The 20,554-nt window shown below is 40.2% G+C and overlaps 1 protein-coding gene across 1 annotated transcript in view; it reads left to right on the forward strand.

The window, feature by feature from the left end:
* nqo1 (NAD(P)H dehydrogenase, quinone 1) overlaps positions 1 to 15,802 on the forward strand; it is a 39,814-nt gene extending 24,012 nt beyond the window's left edge. The window contains exons 5-7 of the mRNA XM_028809893.2: positions 2,101 to 2,214; positions 4,230 to 4,331; positions 15,323 to 15,802. Coding sequence (XP_028665726.2) covers positions 2,101 to 2,214; positions 4,230 to 4,331; positions 15,323 to 15,628 — 522 coding nt within the window. The 3' untranslated portion in view covers positions 15,629 to 15,802. The remainder of the gene's footprint in view (positions 1 to 2,100; positions 2,215 to 4,229; positions 4,332 to 15,322) is intronic.
* Positions 15,803 to 20,554: the final 4,752 nt, after the last annotated feature.

A 20,554-nucleotide genomic window follows, 5' to 3' on the forward strand; every position in this document is an offset into this window, starting at 1 on the left:
ATACAGTGTCTTTTTTTAAAGAAAATTAGGGGGCTCTGCCCCCTGCTTACTTTGCTCGCCCACCCCCGGGTTTGGTTAACCAGTGTGACAGGGGCGCTGTCGCACCTCCAAACCCGCAGACAATATGCCAAAACACCAGGTAAAAAGTCCCAATAATGAATTTATTAATATAATAATGTGCACAAAGCACCTCCACCTCCACTATACACAATAAATAATCAATAACACAAGTAACACCAATACAATCCTCCTCTCTTACCCAGCAGCACTGTCACACTCCCTCCCAACTCCGGCTCTGCTTGCTGGGTGTCAACCAGTCCTTTAAATAGTCCTTGACCCGGAAGTGCTCCTGTTCTTCTGTCCATGTGATTCCATAGCACTTCCGGGTCAGACGAAGACTTGTGTTTTTCTTCAGCTTGGAAGTACTTCTATTTCTCCATCCTTGTGACTGGGGAGTACTTCCGGGCTACTGGGAAAATAGAAATCCCAGCGTTTCCCTGCAGCATCCCACAATGATACCCATGGCACCCAGCAGGGCTGTGAAGCCGAACTCCATGGTGCCCTGCGGGAATCCGGGGCACCTCCATGCTGCAGGGAAGACACCATCTAGCATCTTGGATGTATCGGCCGGGATTAGCTACCGGCCGTCCATCACACCAGATATTCAATTTAAAGAGATTGTTATTTTCATGGGAATTGTTACATATGCATTATTTTCACTTTTACTTTAAAAGATAGATAGATAGATAGATACTTTATTAATCCCAATGGGAAATTCACATTCTTCAGCAGCAGCATACTGATACAATAAATAATATTAAATTAAAGAATGATAATAATACAGGTGAAAAAAAAAAAAAAACAGACAATAACTATGTATAATGTTAAATATTAACGTTTACCCCCCCTGGTGGAATTAAAGAGTCGCATAGTTTGGGGGAGGAACGATCTCCTCAATCTGTCTGTGGAGCAGGACAGTGACAGCAGTCTGAGTAAAAACAAAATTTGGAATTAATTATTCTTGAAGATCGCATTGAATTTTGATTCCGTGTTTGGACTTACATTGTGACAACGCAACGCATAACTGCCTGTAAGTGAATATGTTTCTTTCTCTGTAATAAATAAAACGACTTTTTTAAATGTTTGTCCATGCTCTTTCTTCTTCGCTTAGTCGTTGACGTGTCATCTAGAACGTATAAAATTTATTGTCCTGATAAAATTTGTAAGAGCTTAGAGCATTCACACGACTGAGGTTAGATGACTGTGGTCTTGTTTGAAAATAGTTGTTAAGTATGGCGTGACTTGAAAGAATCTCATGTTAAAAGTCTCCATATTATAAGACTTCATACCGTGCCAACGTTTTTGGAATCCTTTTAATTCTCGCTGGCTACATGAATTAGACGATCTACAAGTCTCCGACTTAAAGTTTAAATCCGAACAATATATTCAATCTCTTTTCACTGTTCCGTTATTTCACCGAGTAATAATTTCTGTTTGTTTGTGCTAATTCGATCTTTACTATCCTTTTTTTGAGACTTTTGAATTTTCGTACTTCCATTATCTCTAACCTGCTCTGCATGTGTACCGCGCCAACATTTTTTAATTCTTTACAACGTTCTACTTTTATTTCCAGCCCCAGGTGTGGTTAAATCTCTTCGCACAAAGACTCATCTCGTGAGACGTGTAAGTGTCTCTTCGAGAATATCACGTCTTGTTTCCTTCCAAGGTTTTTTTTCATAATAGAGAGATGCTACAGATTTATCAGAATTAAAACTTGCTTCCAGGTACCAAAGATGACTCATTATCTGCATTTATAAAATTAGACTGGTTCCTTGATGGGTCATAAGATCTGTAAGATTAAGACATAATGAGTAATCAACTAGTGATGCAAATCATATGACCGTAGTCAAGAATAACTAAGAAATAAGCTTTTAAAAATGGGAAAGGGCATTTCTACTTGTGCTCACAGTCACATTGTTAGAATAACTAGAGCTATGTCCTAACAGCAGGAAATTCTAAATTATTATTAAACAAGAGGAAAAAAAAAACAATTGTAGCTGTCACTGAAAGTTTTTTTTTCCTCTGTGTATATGTTTCCAGTTTCCTCTTTACTGGTACAGTGTGCCTGCTATTCTGAAAGGCTGGTTTGACCGTGTTCTCACACAAGGATTTGCTTATACATTTGAAATGCTCCATGACAATGGACCTTTTAAGGTAAGTACTTCTTTGAGTAAGCAGTATGCACAGCAAAGTGTTATACATTACATATGAATAGAAATTGATGTTGTTTGAAAGTTAATAAACAGCTATAAGTCTTTTGATATCTATTCTTCCATTTATCCTTCAATTTATTATACTGGTATAATCCAGTAATTGTGTTAGGTGGAGCAAGAGTTAAGGCAGTAAACCAACCCTTGGTAGGCACAGTTCCATTGGAAGGCACACCCATACTTAAAAACTGTAGTATCCAGAAGAAAACCCAATGTAAAAAGATGGCCAGAAAAAGTAAACCCCACAAAGAGATCGAACCAGCTGGGAACTAAAATCAGTATCTTTAGATACTGTACATGTTGAAAATTTACACTTATTGGTCACAAACAAATTGAAATTTCTATGCTGTATCAATAGTTCCTTTTTTTTGGATTTACGAGCAGTTGATTTCTTTGGCTATGTTTTGCTCTGCTAGGTCACTTAGTCCAACATTGTAATTAAATTGTATGTTCTTACTAGGAATAGGACTAGGAATAACTCTAGTCATCCCTATAAACTATAGCTACATACAGTACATTTAAAATCATATCTGATGCTGTTGTAAAATTGAAGTTTTCCTGCTAGTCATGAATGTACTACACAACCGCTCGTTTCCTGTACAAGTCATAGAAGAAAGTGTGATACCCACATTGAGATTCTACTCCAAAAATACAATTCTACTGTCCTGCCTCAAGACTTGCTTTCAGGTGTTTTGGTCCAGCTGGCATCCATCCATCCATCCATTTTCCAACCCGCTGAATCCGAACACAGGGTCACGGGGGTCTGCTGGAGCCAATCCCAGCCAACACAAGGCAGGAACCAGTCCTGGGCAGGGTGCCAACCCACCGCAGGACACACACAAACACACCCATACCCACACACCAAGCACATACTAGGGCCAATTTAGGATTGCCAATCCACCTAACCTGCATGTCTTTGGACTGTGGGAGGAAACTGGAGCGCCCGGAGGAAACCCACGCAGACACGGGGAGAACATGTGGGAATCGAACCCAGGTCTCCTAACTGCGAGGCAGCAGCGCTACCACTGCGCCACCGTGCCGCCCAGCTGGTATCCAGTCTATGGTTAATTTCTGCCTGGCAAGAGTTTCTGCCTGAATAGGTCTCAGCTCATTTTAATTCAGTACTATATCAAGCAAGTTTCAGAAAGCACATGAAAAGACAAAACTTGACAAGGTATCATGAAGCTATAACAGCAAAATTATAAAAAATAACATTAAAATATAATTTATTTTGTATAGGTATGTAAAACATAAAAGAGAAATAGTATCATTGGTTAGTACCCCAGTCACTTATCTTCCTTATATCCACATAACTTTTGAGTTTGAGTACTTCACCATCCACCATATGTCACAAAGGTTCTTATTCTTTGTTAACTGGTTCTTGGCTTGCATGCAATTTTAATGTAATAAGGGTGGGGTGGGTCAATATTTTTGTTCAGAGAATAGATGTCTGTTGTCTAATAATAATAGAGATTTATATCATTACTTGGATGGGAGACCAACAGGGAAAGCTTGGTTTGCTGCTGGAAGAGGGTTTGGGGAGTTTACCGGAGGTCTTTGTGTAGATTCCAATGCCCCAGTGCTGTGACGGGGGCTCTATCTATGCTAACAAAATGGTGCCATTCTTCAGATGAGATGGAAAACCCATTGTGTATGTAAAGCACTCCGAGTAGTTATAAAAGCTCTATATAAATGTATTTAATTATTATTATTATTATTATTAGACTTGTAGTTATATTTAAAACCACTTTAAATATAAAGTTATATTTTATTACTAGTTAAAATTAATACTAAGTTGGTATTAATAAAAACATATTGGCAGCTTTTACTGAGTCTTGATTATTTAAAAAATGTAATTATATTATTTTTATGTGTACTCTACTTAAAAAGAGAGCAGTTGCTTGGCTGCACTGTCAGATGCTCGCCTGTGTATGTCTAATCACAAACTTTCTTTTTCAGAATAAAAAAGCAATGTTGTCATTTACCACTGGTGGCCTGAAGTCTGCGTACACTCCTAAAGGATTAAATGGTGATATTAATATCATTCTGTGGCCAATTCAGGTATGAAAATTCTGCAATTTTATGTTGTATTTCTTCTTTTAGTTATATATGAAAACTATTTTAAGGATAATAAATCATGGAGTACAATTTCACATCTTTTATAAAAATATTGCAATTAATTCTACATTCATTACAGTTCATTCTACACATGCATTTAGAGTACTGGCCATAAATACAACGTCAAATCAAACATTATACAAAATTAAGAATTTGTATTTTTATATATAAGGCAATGAGCACATACTGTATGTGCTCCACTTCATACTTTTTTTTAATCTTACTTCGCAAGGAGCCTCCCTGAGCACCCCTAAACCTATTCCCCCAAACCTATGCCACTATCAATATAACAAATGCAGTGTCCCCTCTCTGTCCTACAGCAACACTTTCTCACACCAATTATCTCCGTCTACCCAGCCTTTCAGACTTTTTCTTCAAGTTTTCCTAAAACAGCTTGGACTGCCATACCCAAATTAGGGAACATTAAACCCACCATCCTCACTCTAAATATTTAAAGAACTTTCAAGACTTCATAATGCAGTGATAGACAAAATATCAGAAACATCACACAAAAAGGAGTTCAAAGTAAATAAATCACAGTATGTCAGGTATAAAATAGGTCTGACAGCTACCACTTTGGAATGTGACATTCACACAGTTGAAAATTATGACAAGGCCGCATAAGCCATTTGTATCTAAGTCTAATGCACAAAGATGCATAGCCCAGGGTGAGAAGCACAAAACCTGGAACCCTGAACAGTAAAGAATGTAATGAATTATTATTATTATAAAGAAAGTAATATGGTCTGATGACTGTTCTTTCACCCTATCTCCTACCTCTACATATAGATTTACATTTGGAGAAGGCCAAAGGATGCCTTAAACACACAATGTCTGTAGTCAACTATTAAACATGGTGAGGGATCTGTAATGGTTTGGACTGGAATCTTATGGGAGTCATTAGGTTTCGCTAATTGTTCTGCATGATTGCAAAGTGGAGAAGAAATATGAAACAATTTTATAGGACCAGATGAACTCAACGTTGCAAACATGTTTCTGTCATTATGTTTCCCTATTGCATAATATTAAGGTTCCCATGCCTACACTGAGCTGATGCTTTCAGAATTATACAGCTCTGGAGAACATTTCCAAAAGTCCCCGTTTTCGGGGAATAGAAATACTGGGGCAGTGTGGACAAAAGTCGAAAACAGAGACTAATGTCTGCTTTTGTTAAATGAAACTATAGTAGTGCAGAAGTAGCCAGAGACAACAAGCCCACAAGTACAAGTGGTCAAAGTGAAGTTCTTGTATAAAGCTGCTGAAGTCACTTTCTATGGCAGGATGAGGAATTCAACAGTGCTGAAGGACCTCTAAATTAGAACTTCCAGTTCTCCTAGTTTAAAGATGCCCATAAAGGTGGTTTTGGCATGTAGTTAGGATGCTTCCAGATACCCATTTGATGTTCGATTGTTTTCTAGCAGTCTCATGTTCACGGCAGTCTTGTGACATAGTGTGTGTGCATTTAAATGGCAAAGCAAACATTATTGGTTCTCAGTCATGGATGCTACAATTTCAGTGTCTTGCCTCTGAATTTCTTGGTACCAGTGGCAGGCTTGCGGTCATTTTACCATTTGGCATGGGGAAATAATGCTACTTTGTGGCTAATGGCTGATTGTAGTTTGTTTATAAGATGCTGACACTGAGATAGATCACACCCATATTGCTCTTATTTTATAAACTTTGCCCAATCGTGAAACTTAGCACAATCTGTTTTTAATAATTATATAGAATGCATCCTTGTAAACATGTTATAGTAAAGTTACATTAGTAAACATCTCTCTAATCCATCCAATATTTCTGATCATTTGTCTAATGACTCGCTGTGATTGTGACTGCTTTTTTTATCTTTAGCCAAGTCAGATTTGTTTGCTTTTAGTTTTGTTTTTGTGTAGTAATTGTTTTGTGTAGTTGTTTGTCAAAATGCTTTTTTATTTACTTGAGCTTCTGTAAAAACCCAAATTTCACCCTTAGATTGATTGATTTGAACTATCTATCATTACAACATTATATCAGATAGAAAGAACCAAAGGGTAGCCCAGGGACATAATGAAGCTTGCCAAGTACAATGCATTGCATTGTCATTCTCTCTTAGCATACTTTACTGTGCTGGTCTAAAGCATTTCATATAAATGTATTAAATACAAGAGGGTTCAAAACTGAGAGAGGGCAAGGTTCTAACACTGTCCCTTGGACATGCTTAAATCTCCAAATATGTGCAGAGTTATATAAATTACTTGATGACTACATACATTTTTAGTGTTCACAGTATCTTACAAAAACATCTTCAGTTTTAGCAAATGGATGGCAGGAGTGTTACTAAAGTTTATACTAGGTTGGTGGAGTTGCTTTAATGGCTTATTGTGTTCATCATTCACATGTTAGAGTAGATCTTCCTTTCCTCTATTTGGTCTTACACGGAGAACAATTGTATCATTGAGTAAATGCACTTGGCCATCTTAGATAAAATCAAAATAAAAAAATCCTTACAGAGTCCTATGTAAAGGAAGGCAGTGGGGAATAAGACTCCCATCTTGGTAGAGGGCAGCATGAGATTCTACTATATAGTGCATGGGTTGCTGTGTGCCACTGTGGAGGACAGCCTGTCTGAGCTTCACCTGGCGTCTAGGCGGAACTCATGGCACCAGTGATGTAGCTAGAATTTGATGGGTCCCAGTGCAAAAAATATATTTGACCCCTCATATGAAAGTAAACTAAAATTCTATTAAAAATGACCACCATCAATGACATACAGCAAGCATTTCAGTTACATAAGATCAGTAGCCATAATTAAGCTGTATGGTGCCATGGGAATGAAAACACCATCAATCTGTTATTTTTCTCATATCTCGTAGGCTAGTATGTTAATGATAAAGCCTTGTGAAATAACTACCGTGCAGTCACTGTGGGCCCATTGGGGATGAACTGCCTTGAGTTACACCACTGTGTGGAGCAGTGGTGCAGGAACATCTGAACTTGGCAGAGAGCTCTAGGTATATGTCTCCCCAGAGTTCCTTCATGACATCAGGGATGCTAGAAGTGATTCTCATGAGATACACAGAATTAGTCTAAGGCCAGAGTTTAAAAGCCCCTTCTGGACATAATGTAGATGAGCTTGTGGCGAGAAATTAACAAAAGCTCATTTGATGGAAAGAATAGAGGTCAGGGTGTGTAGAAGGAGTGCCAATGTAAGGAAGATAGCAAGGAGTCAATTTTTTTTTTAACTAGTAAAGTAGACCAGCATTGTGTAAGGTGGTGTACTGACATCTCCAGTCTTAATTGTTTTCCTTTTCTTTTGTACTTTGTATACTCCCTGTGTAAGTAATACTGTATTACCAGTTTACTGCTGTAGTACTAGGGTGTTGTACCATGTTAGCCATTATGAATGTAGTGAGAAGTCAAGCAAAATGACACCTTTTATTGGCTAAATAAAAAGATTACAATATGCAAGCTTATAAGGCAACTCAGTTACATCTTGCCTGAAGAAGGGGCCCGAGTTGCCTCGAAAGTTGACTCTCTCACTAGAGTTTACTGCTGTAAAACCTTTTCTCCCTTTATGTTTTTGCCTCTTTATTTTTTATGTTATGGCATAAGAGAGCCCTCTGCTGTTCACAATAAATAGAAGGACAAAATTAATAAAATCAAGAGTCCTGTTTAGAAGTTGATTTGCAATTTTCTTTGTAAGATATTTAGAACGTATCACTAGTATTCCTTAAAGAGTTACTTTTGCTTACCACTTTATCTTCCCAATCTGAAGTTTGGGTTGTATCAAAGTTTGACATCTGATTAAAAAAAATCTCTGTTATCCATCCATTATCCAACTCGCTTAATGCTAATGCAGGGTCACGGGGGTCTGCTGGAGCCAGTCCCAGCCAACACAGTGTGCAAGGCAGGACCCAATCCCGGGCACGGCGCCAACCCACCGCAGGACACACACACACACACACGCACACACACCCACACACACACTAGGGCCAGTTTAGAATCACCAATCCACCTAACCTGCATGACTTTGGACTGTGGGAGGAAACCAGAGTGCCAGGAGGAAGCCCACACAGACATGGGGAGAACATGCAAACTCCACGCAGGGAGGACCCGGGAAGCAAAACCGGGTACCCTGACTACGAGGCAGCAGCGCTACCACTGCGCCACTGTGCCACCCATCTCTGTTATGTAGTAAAATAAATAAATAAATAAATAAATAAAGCCTATTTTTAGAGAATAATGTGTGAATTGCATGGTAGCTCTTTTTAAATGAAATGCTATATATACTTAAAAGAAATCTTCTTAGTTCTACTCTTTGCTTCTTTTGTTCTTCCCACTGTTGGTCTATGCAGTATTGCCTAAGCTAAGGATCGGACAGTAAATAGCAAATGTGCAAGTTCAGTCTTTTAGCGCTGAGCGAGTCACTGTGTCAGTTAATATGCCATGTGTGCCCAACTTGTAAAGTGCTTTAGAACGGGTTCACTGTGGGAAGGCAATATATAACATAAACCTTTATTGAGTTGTCTGTCTATCAATGTCAAGTTTTGCAGTGTGACTGGGACATTGTAATGAGTTATCAGAGTGGACACATCACCACATATATAACAGATCCAACATTTGTTTTGCCATGTTTTTGGAGCACTTACCTAGTGGATGGATGACCAGTGTTTCTGATAGAAATTGAAACCATTTTTTTATCAACTTCTTCTTCTTCTTTCGGCTGCTCCCGTTAGGGGTTGCCACAGCGGATCAGCTTCTTCCATATCTTTCTGTCCTCTGCATTTTGTTCTGTTACACCCATCACTTGCAAGTCCTCTCTCACCACACTCATAAACCTTCTCTTAGGCCCTCCTCTTTTTCTTTTGCCTGGCAGCTCTATCCTTAGCATCCTTCTCCCAATATACTCAGCATCTCTCCGCTGCACATGTCCAAACCAACACAATCTCGCCTCTCTGACTTTGTCTCCCAACCGTCCAACTTGAGCTGACCCTTTGATGTACTCATTTCTAATCCTGTCCATCCTCGTCACACCCAATGCAAATCTTAGCATCTTTAACTCTGCTACCTCCAGCTCTGTCTCCTGCTTTCTGGTCAGTGCCACCGTCTCCAACCCATATAACATAGCTAGTCTCAATACCATCCTGTAGACCAGGCATGCGCAACCTTTCCGCTATTGACGGCCGCACTACAGACTTTTTACTGTAATAACGGCCGCACTACAGACTTTTTACTTTAATAACGGCCGCCAGTAAGTCCAAGTAAACTTAATAATGTTTTATGATTTATGTAAAAATTTACAGATTACACATTAAAACAGAGTATGATATATCTGACAATATTCAATTTACTGGTCTACATATGTAAAAAAATGTCTACGAAACGTCATATAGGACAAAAAACCTTTACAGCAATTGTTTCAGGAAGTTTGGAAAACATCGCCATTAATGGCTTCCTTGCTCTTGCATGTTTGCAGACAGACTTGCAAAGTCAGGGGACTCGCTGGAGACCATTAGCCGTATTCCAGACTCTAGATTGCTGTCTACCAATCGGGTTCGGTACTTGTTTTTCAGATATTTCATTCTGGAAAACGCTGCTTCGCACATATGATGACCGTTTGCTAATGGCGATAGGCAGTGTATGGACTTAGCCACAAGGCCGTACAGGCGTACACTCCCATTTCCTTCTCAGTTCCATATTGGCTAGCCGCTAGTCACGTGACTTCAAATGTACTCCTGGGTGTCAGCCCATTTCAACCGAACTTAATATTCAAGTAAGCAAATCGGCTTTCGGCGTCACCATACCGACCCGGCCGACAAAGATTCCGCGGCGTTGAGACCCCTTACTCGCTGGAGTCCAGAGACCCTACACCTGCACGGCCGCCATTACGTACACTTTAATATACACGTCCACGGCCGCCAAAGTCCTTGCCCACGGCCGCATGCGGCCGTACGGCCGCAGGTTGCGCACAGCTGCTGTAGACCTTCTCTTTCACTCTTGCTGATATCAGTCTGTCACAAATCACTCCTGACACTCTTCTCCACCCATTCCACCCTGCCTGCACTCTCTTTTTCACCTCTCTTCCACAATCCCCATTACTCTACTGTTGATCCCAAGTATTTAAACTCATCCACCTTCGCCAGCTCTACTCCTTGCATACTCACCATTCCACTGACCTCCCTCTCATTTACACACATGTATTCTGTCTTGTTCCTACTGACCTTCATTTCCCTCCTCTCTAGAGCATATCTCCACCTTTCCAGGGTCTCCTCAACCTGCTCCCTACTATCGCTACAGATCACAATGTCATCAGCAAACATCATAGTCCACGGGGACTCCTGTCTAATCTCGCCTGTCAACCTGTCCATCACCATTGCAAATAAGAAAGGGTGCAGAGTTTGATCCCTGATGTAATCCCACCTCCACCTTGAATGCATCCGTCACTCCTACTGCAGACCTCACCACGGTCACACTTCCCTCATACATATCCTGTACAACTCTTACATACTTCTCTGCTACTCCTGACTTCCTCACACAATACCACAGCTCCTCTCGAGGCACCCTGTCAAATGCTTTCTCCAGGTCCACAAAGACGCAATGCAACTCCTTCTGGCCTTCTCTGTACTTCTTCATCAACACCCTCAGAGCAAACATCTGTAGTGCTCTTTCTTGGCATGAAACCATACTGCTGCTCACTAATCTTAACCTAGCTTCCACTACTCCTTCCCATAACTTCATGCTGTGGCTCATCAATTTTAACCCCGTGTAGTTACTACAGTTCTACACATCCCCCTTATTCTTAAATATCGGCACAAGTACACTTCTTCTCCACTCCTCAGGCATCCTCTCACTTTCGAAGATTCCATTAAACAATCTGGTTAAAAACTCCACTGCCATCTCTCTTAAACACCTCCATGCTTCCACTGGTATGTCATGTAGACCAAGCTTTTCCATTCTTCATCCTCTTCATAGCTGTCTTTACTTCCTTGCTAAATCATTGTACTTCCTGATTCACTATCTCCACATCATCCAACCTCTTCTTTCTCGTTCTCTTCATTCATAAGCCTCTCAAAGTACTCTTTGCATCTGCTCAACACACTCTCCTTGCTTGTGAGTATGTTTCCATCTTTATCCTTTATTACCCTAACCTGCTGCACATCTTTCCCAGCTTGGTCCCTCTGTCTAGCCAATCGGTACAGGTCCTTTTCTCCCTCCTTAGTGTCCAACCTTTCATACAACTCATACGCCTTTTCTTTAGCCTTCGCCATCTCTCTCTTTACCTTGCACCTTATCTCCTTGTACTGTTGTCTACTTTCTGCATCTCTCTGACTATCCCACTTCTTCTTTGTCATCCTCTTCCTCTGTATACTCTTCTGTACTTCTTCATTCCACCAACAGGTTTCCTTTTCCTCCTTCCTCTGTCCAGATGTCATGCTGAACACCCTTCTTGCTGTCACCCTTACTACATCTGCTGTAGTTTCCCAACTGTATGGTCTCTTCACTACCACCCAGTGCCTGTCTCGCCTTCTCCCTAAATTCAACCTTGCAGTCTTCCTTTTTCAACCTCCACCATTTTAATCCTTTGCTCTGCCCTTACTCTCTTCCTCCTCTTCATCTCCAACGTCATCATACAGACCACCATCCTATGCTGCTTAACTACACTTTCCCCTGCCACCACTTTGCAGTCTTCAATCTCCTTCAGATTGACTCCCTTCTGCATAGGATGTAATCTACCTGTATGCATCTTCCGCCACTCTTGTACGTAATCCTATGTTTCTCCCTCTTCTTAAAATACATATTCACCACAGCCATGTCCATCCTTTTGGCAAAATCCACTATCCTCTGACTTTCTTCATTCCTCTCCTTGGCACAATACCTACCCATCACCTCCTCGTCTCCTCTGTTTCCTTCACCAATATGTCCATTGAAATCCGCTCCAATCCTCACTTTCTGTCCCTTGGGTACACTGTTCATCACTTCATCCAACTCACTCCAAAAATCATCTTTCTCATCCATTGCACTCCCAGCTTGCGGGGTATATGCACTAACAACATTCATCATCACACCTCCAATTTCCACCTTCATAATCATTACTCTGTCTGACACTCTTTTCACCTGATAGAACAATTTGAATCCACCTCCGATCCACCTGGCCTTACTCCCCTTCCATTTAGTCTCTTGCACGCACAATATATCAACCTTCCTTCTCTCCATCATATCCTCTAACTCTCTTCCCTTACCAGTCATACTGCCAACATTCAAAGTTCCAACCTCAGTTCCACTCTCTTTACCTCCCTCCTCTCCTCCTGCCTCCGGACACGTCTCCCCCCTCTTCCTCTCCTTCTCCTTCTTTGGCCAACAGAAGCCTAATTTCCGCCAGCACCCTGTTGGCTAACAGTACTGGTGGCGGTCGTTGTTAACCCAGGGCTCGGCCGATCCGGTATGGAAATTTGTTGTCCGCATATTGACTTGGCAAAATTTTACACCGAATGCTCTTCCTGACGTAACCCTCCCCATTTATCCAGGCTTGGAACCGGCGCGAAGAAACACACTGGTTTGTGCATCCCCTGTAGCTGGGTTGTTTTTTGTTATCAACGTACTATTAAAATAATTAAAAAATATCGCCAAGATGTTAGTAATGTTTCCACTAAAAGAAATGGGCATTTGTGAACACTGGTAAATAAAACGAAAAGGTTCACATGTTCAAAAGAACACAGACATTGGACAGAAGTTGCTGACCAGGATGCATCATGGTCAGCATCCTGGAGTCGTCTGTTCTCTGTTGCAGATGATGCTAGTATTTAATGTATATTTAGAAGACACACACACTGGTGTTGTTGTTATCTCCAAACTGTATGTGGTGAGCAACTGTTTATAAACTTCACAACTTTCCAATGCAAGACAAAATGGGCACTGCCCATTCTAATAGGCTTTTTAGTGGCACACAAGGTGCATTAAGACAACAGATTTAACACTGATGCATGAATCCAGATTCAGCTGTAAGAAAATGGCTTAACTGTACCAAGATCAGCCTGTACTTCATCTGATAACAAAGGTGTAAATCAGAGTTGAACTGACATCTTTGCAGAGGCCCTTATAGACCAGAAAGTGCCAAATAAACACCCAAGTTCAAAATAAGAAATATCATTCAAAGAGTGGCAAAATAAAGCATCTATGAGCAGACACTAATTCTGTAATTGGAAGGGACTTTAGTCCAAACACCTGTGGTTACAACTTCCTTTAAAACAAGTTGCATTCATCTCTGAAACAACTTATACTCTCTTGAACTCTCAGAAACCTAAAAGCTGATGAGCTGCTCTCCCTTTCTGGACCTGAAAGCTGAGAATCACTCTGCCAAGCCAGGCTCTGTGCCAGTGACTGAGCCCAGTCTCTGAAGACATTGCTTCAAGAAGGGAATGTTGGCATTTAAACTCTTGAGCCAGAATGAGTAATTCTTTTACTTTTGAAGTTTCAAAACACTTCATAATGCTTAACAGTGAGCTGACAAAAGCTGATCACACTATAAACAATGGATCATGTGCCAGGAGAATGAGTGCACTCTTAATGTAAGAAGAATCCCCAACTTGAAGACGGAGCAACAACATCGGATACCATCGTTAAAGACTGCTTATCTGTGCCAAGATAACTTAGAACTGTAAGTAGCCATCCTCTTATGTGTTATACAGTATGTTTGTTTGTTTATACAGTATGTTTGTCTTCTCTGTCTAGCGCCCTGTCTTCAGTATTAAAATATATACAGTTGTCATTATTTTTATAGTCTTGTGTTCATGAATAAATTGTATTACTCTGTTTCATAAAACAAGTGTGCTTCAGTTGCTTTAATACGGGGAGAGTCACTCAAAAGAGGCCCTGAATATTCTGTAATAACCCTCGCTAGGATGAAGCAATCTGAACAAAACAATGTGCAATGTGCTCCTCGGTATATGGAGCTTTGAACAAGCTGGGATGCTCCCATCATGACATTTAACTTCTGTTTGCAACTACTGGGTGCATACCGCCCATACCCCTTCACTCAGTCACTCGACTTCTCATTAGGATGGTGGCATACAGTATTGAGCAGCGCTTCTTCATGGTGCAAACCTATTTGGTCACCAATTCGATTATGCAATGTCAGAATCAACTGGATGATCGTGAGTTAGAAGGTTGCTTCCAGCAAGATGGAGCAACATGTCACACATGGGCAAGGAGCATGGCAAAAATTGAGTCCTTCTTCTGCAACAGGGTAATTTCAAAGGGGCTTTGGCCACCACGGTCGCCGGATCTGACACCACCAGACTTCTTCCTTTGGATTATGCTCAAAGGAAAAGTCTATCGGAACAAGCCTCATGCTGTGGATATTTGAAGGAAAACATCCAACACGAAATTGTTGCTATTCCCTCAAAGATGCTTGCAGATACATTCAGGATCAATGAGTGCCACATCAAAATATGTCTGGCAGAAAATGGAAACCACTTCCAGCATTGCATGTAATGCAATCAATTACACATCCGTCAAGGTATATAGCATATTTTTATAGTTCAGATTGCTTCATCCTAATGGTAGTTATAACAGAATATTCGGGGCCTTTTTCGAGTGAATCTCCCTGTATAAGTCTAATGGCCGGAGATGGCCATCTACAGAGAAAGGTAAGGAAAATAAAGTAGGTGGCGTAACAAATTATTTAATTAATTAAAGGCATTGTTGAAGTCAGACCTGAGTATTAATTAACCAAAGTTAAAATCACTCACTTTCCTACATTATTTTGCTGTCCCAGGTGGGTGGGAAACTTAAAACCCCTTCCTTTTCATCTTCCTACACTAACTCAGGCAGCTTATAGTCTTTTTAGGCTATAGTAAAAAAAAAAATGCATTGAACAAAAAATGCCTGAGTCTAATTCTAAATTATGCACTGATATAATTTTTTTATATATATTTTTTCTTTCACTTTTATTTCAGTATGGTGTGCTGCACTTCTGTGGATTTCAAGTACTGCCTCCTCAAATATCCTGGACTCCAAAATTAAGTTCACCCGAAGCCCGGTCCGCCATGCTGAACTCCTGGCATAAACGTCTCGATGGCATCTGGAATGAAAAGCCACTAAGTTTTGTACCCATAAACTCATTTGATCTCACCTTGCAGGGTGGTTTTATGTTGAAAGAAGAAGTTGTGAAGAGCCAGGAAGGCAACAGTGATGGTCTCACAGTGGGCCAACACATGGGAAAATGCATTCCTCCAAATAACCAGACGGGGCAAAGTCAGTGAAGGGAAAACATGGTGGTGCCCGAGTGCTCCTGAGGTGTCATGAATCTTGGCTCTTTGGTTTTTGCATTTGATTTGTTTATTGATATTAAGGACGATAATTACTTGATAACAAATGCCTTATTAAAGATTATGAGTAATCGTACTAATAAAATATTGAGACTTGATTCATTTTAATGTACTATTTCCATTCTCAAGCTCAATTGTGTGTTGGCTAAACTCAACATCATGTCTGAGACATCAAGCATGGAAAAACTGAACTTAAATTTAAAAAAAAATAATATTGATTTAAAAACTTAACTTTTCTTGATAGGAGAACAATCATGACTGTATGTCCTTGATAAAATGCAGAAAGACAAAAATATATAAAGAAAAAAAAAAACAGTGCAAACACAAGTAGACAAGAAGGTGTAAGAAATGTCTCCCCCTGGGAGAGCCCTGTTTAATAGGATAATCAAAAAAATTAAAACTGTAAAGTCAAAAAGGTAACTATGAAAGGAACAGTTCATCTTACTTTGTCACTCCCTGAGCTCCCTGAGCTCTGAGCTCTCCAGGATATCTACTGGTCAATTACAGCTTGGGGACCAGAAGCAGTGAAGCTTGGACGGAGCACATGGGATGTCAGTCGAGGTCAGGTGGGTCTTCCAGCTATCTGAGGACGGGAATGATAATAATAATACAGAAGCAATTCAACACCTGTTTCTTTAGGCCTTGTGTTCTTCTGAATTGTTCTGCACAAGGCACTCACCAGACTCATGTGTAGCAATAGTCATCTGCTGATTAGGAGCTCATTCATGCTGAGATTAATGGGCTTTCAGCACCTAGCAATCTATATGTTTGCCCAGGGCGTCTTGTGGCTTCTGATTACTATTGCTAAATTGAAGGGTGGTTTTCCCATCTGATCCCAACAGCAGGTTCACAAAAACAACATGCTGCTCCATTGAAATCTTGAAGCATTCAATGGTTCAGCATCCATTTAATCGAAAGATTAACCATTTATTCTGCAACAATTCAAGCTTTCTAGACTTTCTGATGACAAAGTAGAGGTTTACTACATGCATTGCATGATTATATATCTGAAAGAAGGTATAGTTGAAGTCAGATGTTTCCATACACTTAGGGTGATTTCTTAAAAAGTCACTTTCTAACCATTCCACAGATTTCATAGTAACAAATTATAAATATGGCATATTGTTGATGACATCTACAATTTTTAGAGATAATTACCATATCACAATTCCAGTGGGTCACAAGTTTACATACACTTTTAAACTGTGCCTTTAAAATGATGTCAAGCCATTAGGCAATTAGATAATTAGCTTCTGATAGCCAATTAGACTAATTGGAGTCAACATGTGGATGTATGTTAAGGCCTACTATTAAACTCGCTGCTTCTTTGCCTGACATAATGGGAAAATCCAAAGAAATCAGCCAAGAACTCAGAAAAAAAATTGTGGACATCCACAAATCTGGTTCATCCTTGGGAACAATTTCCAAACACCTGAAGGTTCCACGTTCATCTGTACAAACGCCAATAGACCACACAGCCATCATACTATTCAGGAAGTAGATGAATTCTGTCTCCTAAGATGAACATATTTTGGCACAAAAAGTGCAAGTCAATTCCAGAACAACAGCAAAGGACCTTGTGAAGATCCCGGGTGAAAACGGGTAGACAAGTATTGATATCTACTGTAAAATGAGTCCTATGTTGACATAACTTGAAAGGCTGCTCAGCAAGGAAGAAGCCACTGCTCCCAAGCTGCCATAAAAAGCCAGACTGCTGTTTGCAATGGCACATGTGGACAAAGATCTTACATTCTAGAGAAATGTCCTCTGGTCTGATGAATCCAAGATCGAACTGTTTGGCCAAAATGACCATTGTTACGTTTGGAGGTAAAGTGAGTTTGCAAGCCAAAGAACATCTTAACCGTCAAGCATGGGAGTGGGAGCACCATGTTGTGGGGGTGCCTTGTTGTAGGAGGGACTGATGTACTTCACAAAATAGAGGGGCATCATAAAGAAGGAAAATGATGAAGCTATACTGCAGCAACATCTCAAGAGCTCAGCAAGGAGGTTGAAGCTTGGATGTAAACGGGTCTTCTAAATGCACAATGGCCCCAAGCATACCTCCAAAGTCGTGGCAAAATAGCTTAAGGACGAGGTCAAGGTAAATTTGTGGACAGAACTGAAAAAACTTGTGCATGCAAGAAGGCCTACGAACTTGTCCCAGTTACACCAGTTCTGTTTGTAGAAATGGGCCAAAATTCCAGCAACGTATTGTAAGAAGTGTATGGAAGGCTACCCAAAATGTTTGGCTCAAGTTAAATAATTTAAAATATTACCAAAGTGTATGGAAACGTGTGACCCACTGGAATTGTGAGATAATCAACAAGAAGTGAAATATTCTTGGTCTGTGAACATTGTTGGAAAAAATTAAGTTTGGCCTACACAAAGTAGGTGTCTTAAACAATATATCAAATTTATAATTTGTTAGCATAAAATCTATGGAGGGTTTATAAAGTGGAGTTTTAAAGAATTTACCCTAAGTGTATGCAAACATCTGACTTAAATTGATTGGATTGTGAGACGTGCATAAGAATACATATTACAAGAAGTATAATCATCGTAGGTATGCTAACAAGGTACAAATATTCATATATAGGTGAATTATCTAAGTAAATTAACAAAGTGCAGGAGTTTACTAAGAGTAAAGTCATTTAAATTGCACTTATTAACATTTAACAGCACTGATGTCAGTCATTAGCATAGTATATTGCACATAATGTCATTGTCTAATAAGATGTCTGCTGGACCAGCTCAGTACCATTCAGCAAATAGAGAACATTATCTCCAAGACTGAGGGGTGACTCATTATAGGTCCTTATGGCTGAGGGTAGAAACAAACTTACATAGCACTCCTTGGAGCAATGGAGTTGTCTCAGTCTGTTACTAAATGTGCTCCTCTGTTTATTCAAAACCACATGCAGAAGGTGAGACTCATTATCTAGAATAGTAAGCAGCATGCTAAGTGATCTCTGTCCACTTCCTATAGTGAGTCCTGCCTGACTCCGAGGATTGAACCAGCCTTTTCAGTACATTTAATTTTTCACTAGGCCATTTCCCCAGCACACTACAGCATAGAAAAATATACAAACAAACACGCAAAATAACTACATTATTAGGCAGCAAATGAAATGGTTAATGAAAATGCAAACATAACAAAAATGTTGATAATGCTATATTGTCACGCTTGGGTCACAAAGTTGCACAGGTTTATTCAGGGTTTTCAAAAAACAGAAACTTTATTCATATACAGCATAATAAAGCATAAAGAATAAAGCAGAGGATGTCTAGGGAAAAAGAAACAAGGCAGTGAGACACTATGACAGCCGGTGCGGTCTTATAAATGTTCGAAACCGCACGCGACATGCAGAACACTCTGCATGGCAGCATACAGCAGGCAAAGAGGAGATGAAAAGCTGTGTTTGTTTCCCATTGTATCACTGTTTAACAGGGGGTTTCGGAGTAACGGCCACTTCCTCTTGAGGCCACGTTCACAATACTGTACATTAAACCTTCTTAGTTTCTAAGAACTGTCAGATGAGGTCAGGTTGGGGAGTATGCACTGGTACAATGCATTGCTGCAGCCACCATATGACAAAACAGGTTAGCAGTCTCCCAGGCAGACACACAGTCCAGTCCCCACCTCCAGAAATGGCCATCTATCTGCTGCAGCCAGGTGTTACATGGGTGTCTCCTTGGCCTGGTCCAGCTCCTCAGGTCCTCAACAATGAGGATCCTGTGGGGCTCACAATGCAGTTAATGTGTCTCATTCGGGACTCTATGAGCAACCTCTTGTTTGACACAAAGTCGAGTAAGCGGTACCCAAGGATTCTCCAAAAAGACACAGTATCAAAGGAGTACAGTCTTCATCTCAGGTCACTGGATAGAGTCCATGTCTTGCAACCATATAGCAAGACAGGAAGCACCAGGACTTTAAAGACTTGGACCTTCGTCCTTTTGCATAGATATCGGAAGCGCCGCACACCCCTTTCCAGCGACCTCATGACCCCTACCCCCATGCTCTCACAATCCATCTAATGATTTCATAGGAAGAGTCACCAGAGACATGAATGTCACTGCCAAGGTAAGTAAACCTCTCGACAAGGTCAACACTCTCTCCGCAGACAGACACACTTCTGATGACAGTGCCTAAGAGGTCATTAAAGGCCTAACATGACAATGAAAGTAATCAGAAATTTAGTGTATCAATTCCTTGAAAAACTTTGTCAATGACATGTAATACTAAAAATGGTCACTAGATGACACTACAGTGCAAGAATAAATCTTGTAAATAAATGACAAATTCCATTAACCACTATGAAGAATCAGCCTCACAGCTTTAGACCCCTGCAGTCATACAATTAGCTGTTTTCCTCCGTGTGAAAGACAGTGGGGATCAAATGCAATTTCTGTTTCTTTTATCAGGATTTTCTTCCAATCATCAATCTGCCTATGTTGATTTCTTTCCATCTTGCAGCTAGATAATAGCTGCATTCTGTTCATTTTACATGGAGCCAATTTAAAGGGGACATTGGGGGGATGATGTTTATATTGACACAGTCACATACAAGTGTCTTCTTTCTTTTCCACAGGCAGGAAGTAGTCAAACCAAGATATGATAAGATAGATATGAAAGGCACAATATATAATATGAAGACTTCATGAGACGCACATGCAAGTGAATAGACTCCATTTAGTAACATAAAATAGCCTACTTGGCTAAGAAAAAACAACAATACAATACAATTTATTTTTGTATAGCCCAAAATCACACAAGAAGTGCTGCAATGGGCTTTAACAGGTCCTGCCTCTTGACAGACCCCCAGCCTTGACTCTCTAAAAAGACAAGGAAAAACTCCCAAA

Source organism: Erpetoichthys calabaricus, chromosome 9 (assembly GCF_900747795.2).
Source record: "Erpetoichthys calabaricus chromosome 9, fErpCal1.3, whole genome shotgun sequence".
Taxonomy (NCBI): Eukaryota; Metazoa; Chordata; class Cladistia; order Polypteriformes; family Polypteridae; genus Erpetoichthys; species Erpetoichthys calabaricus.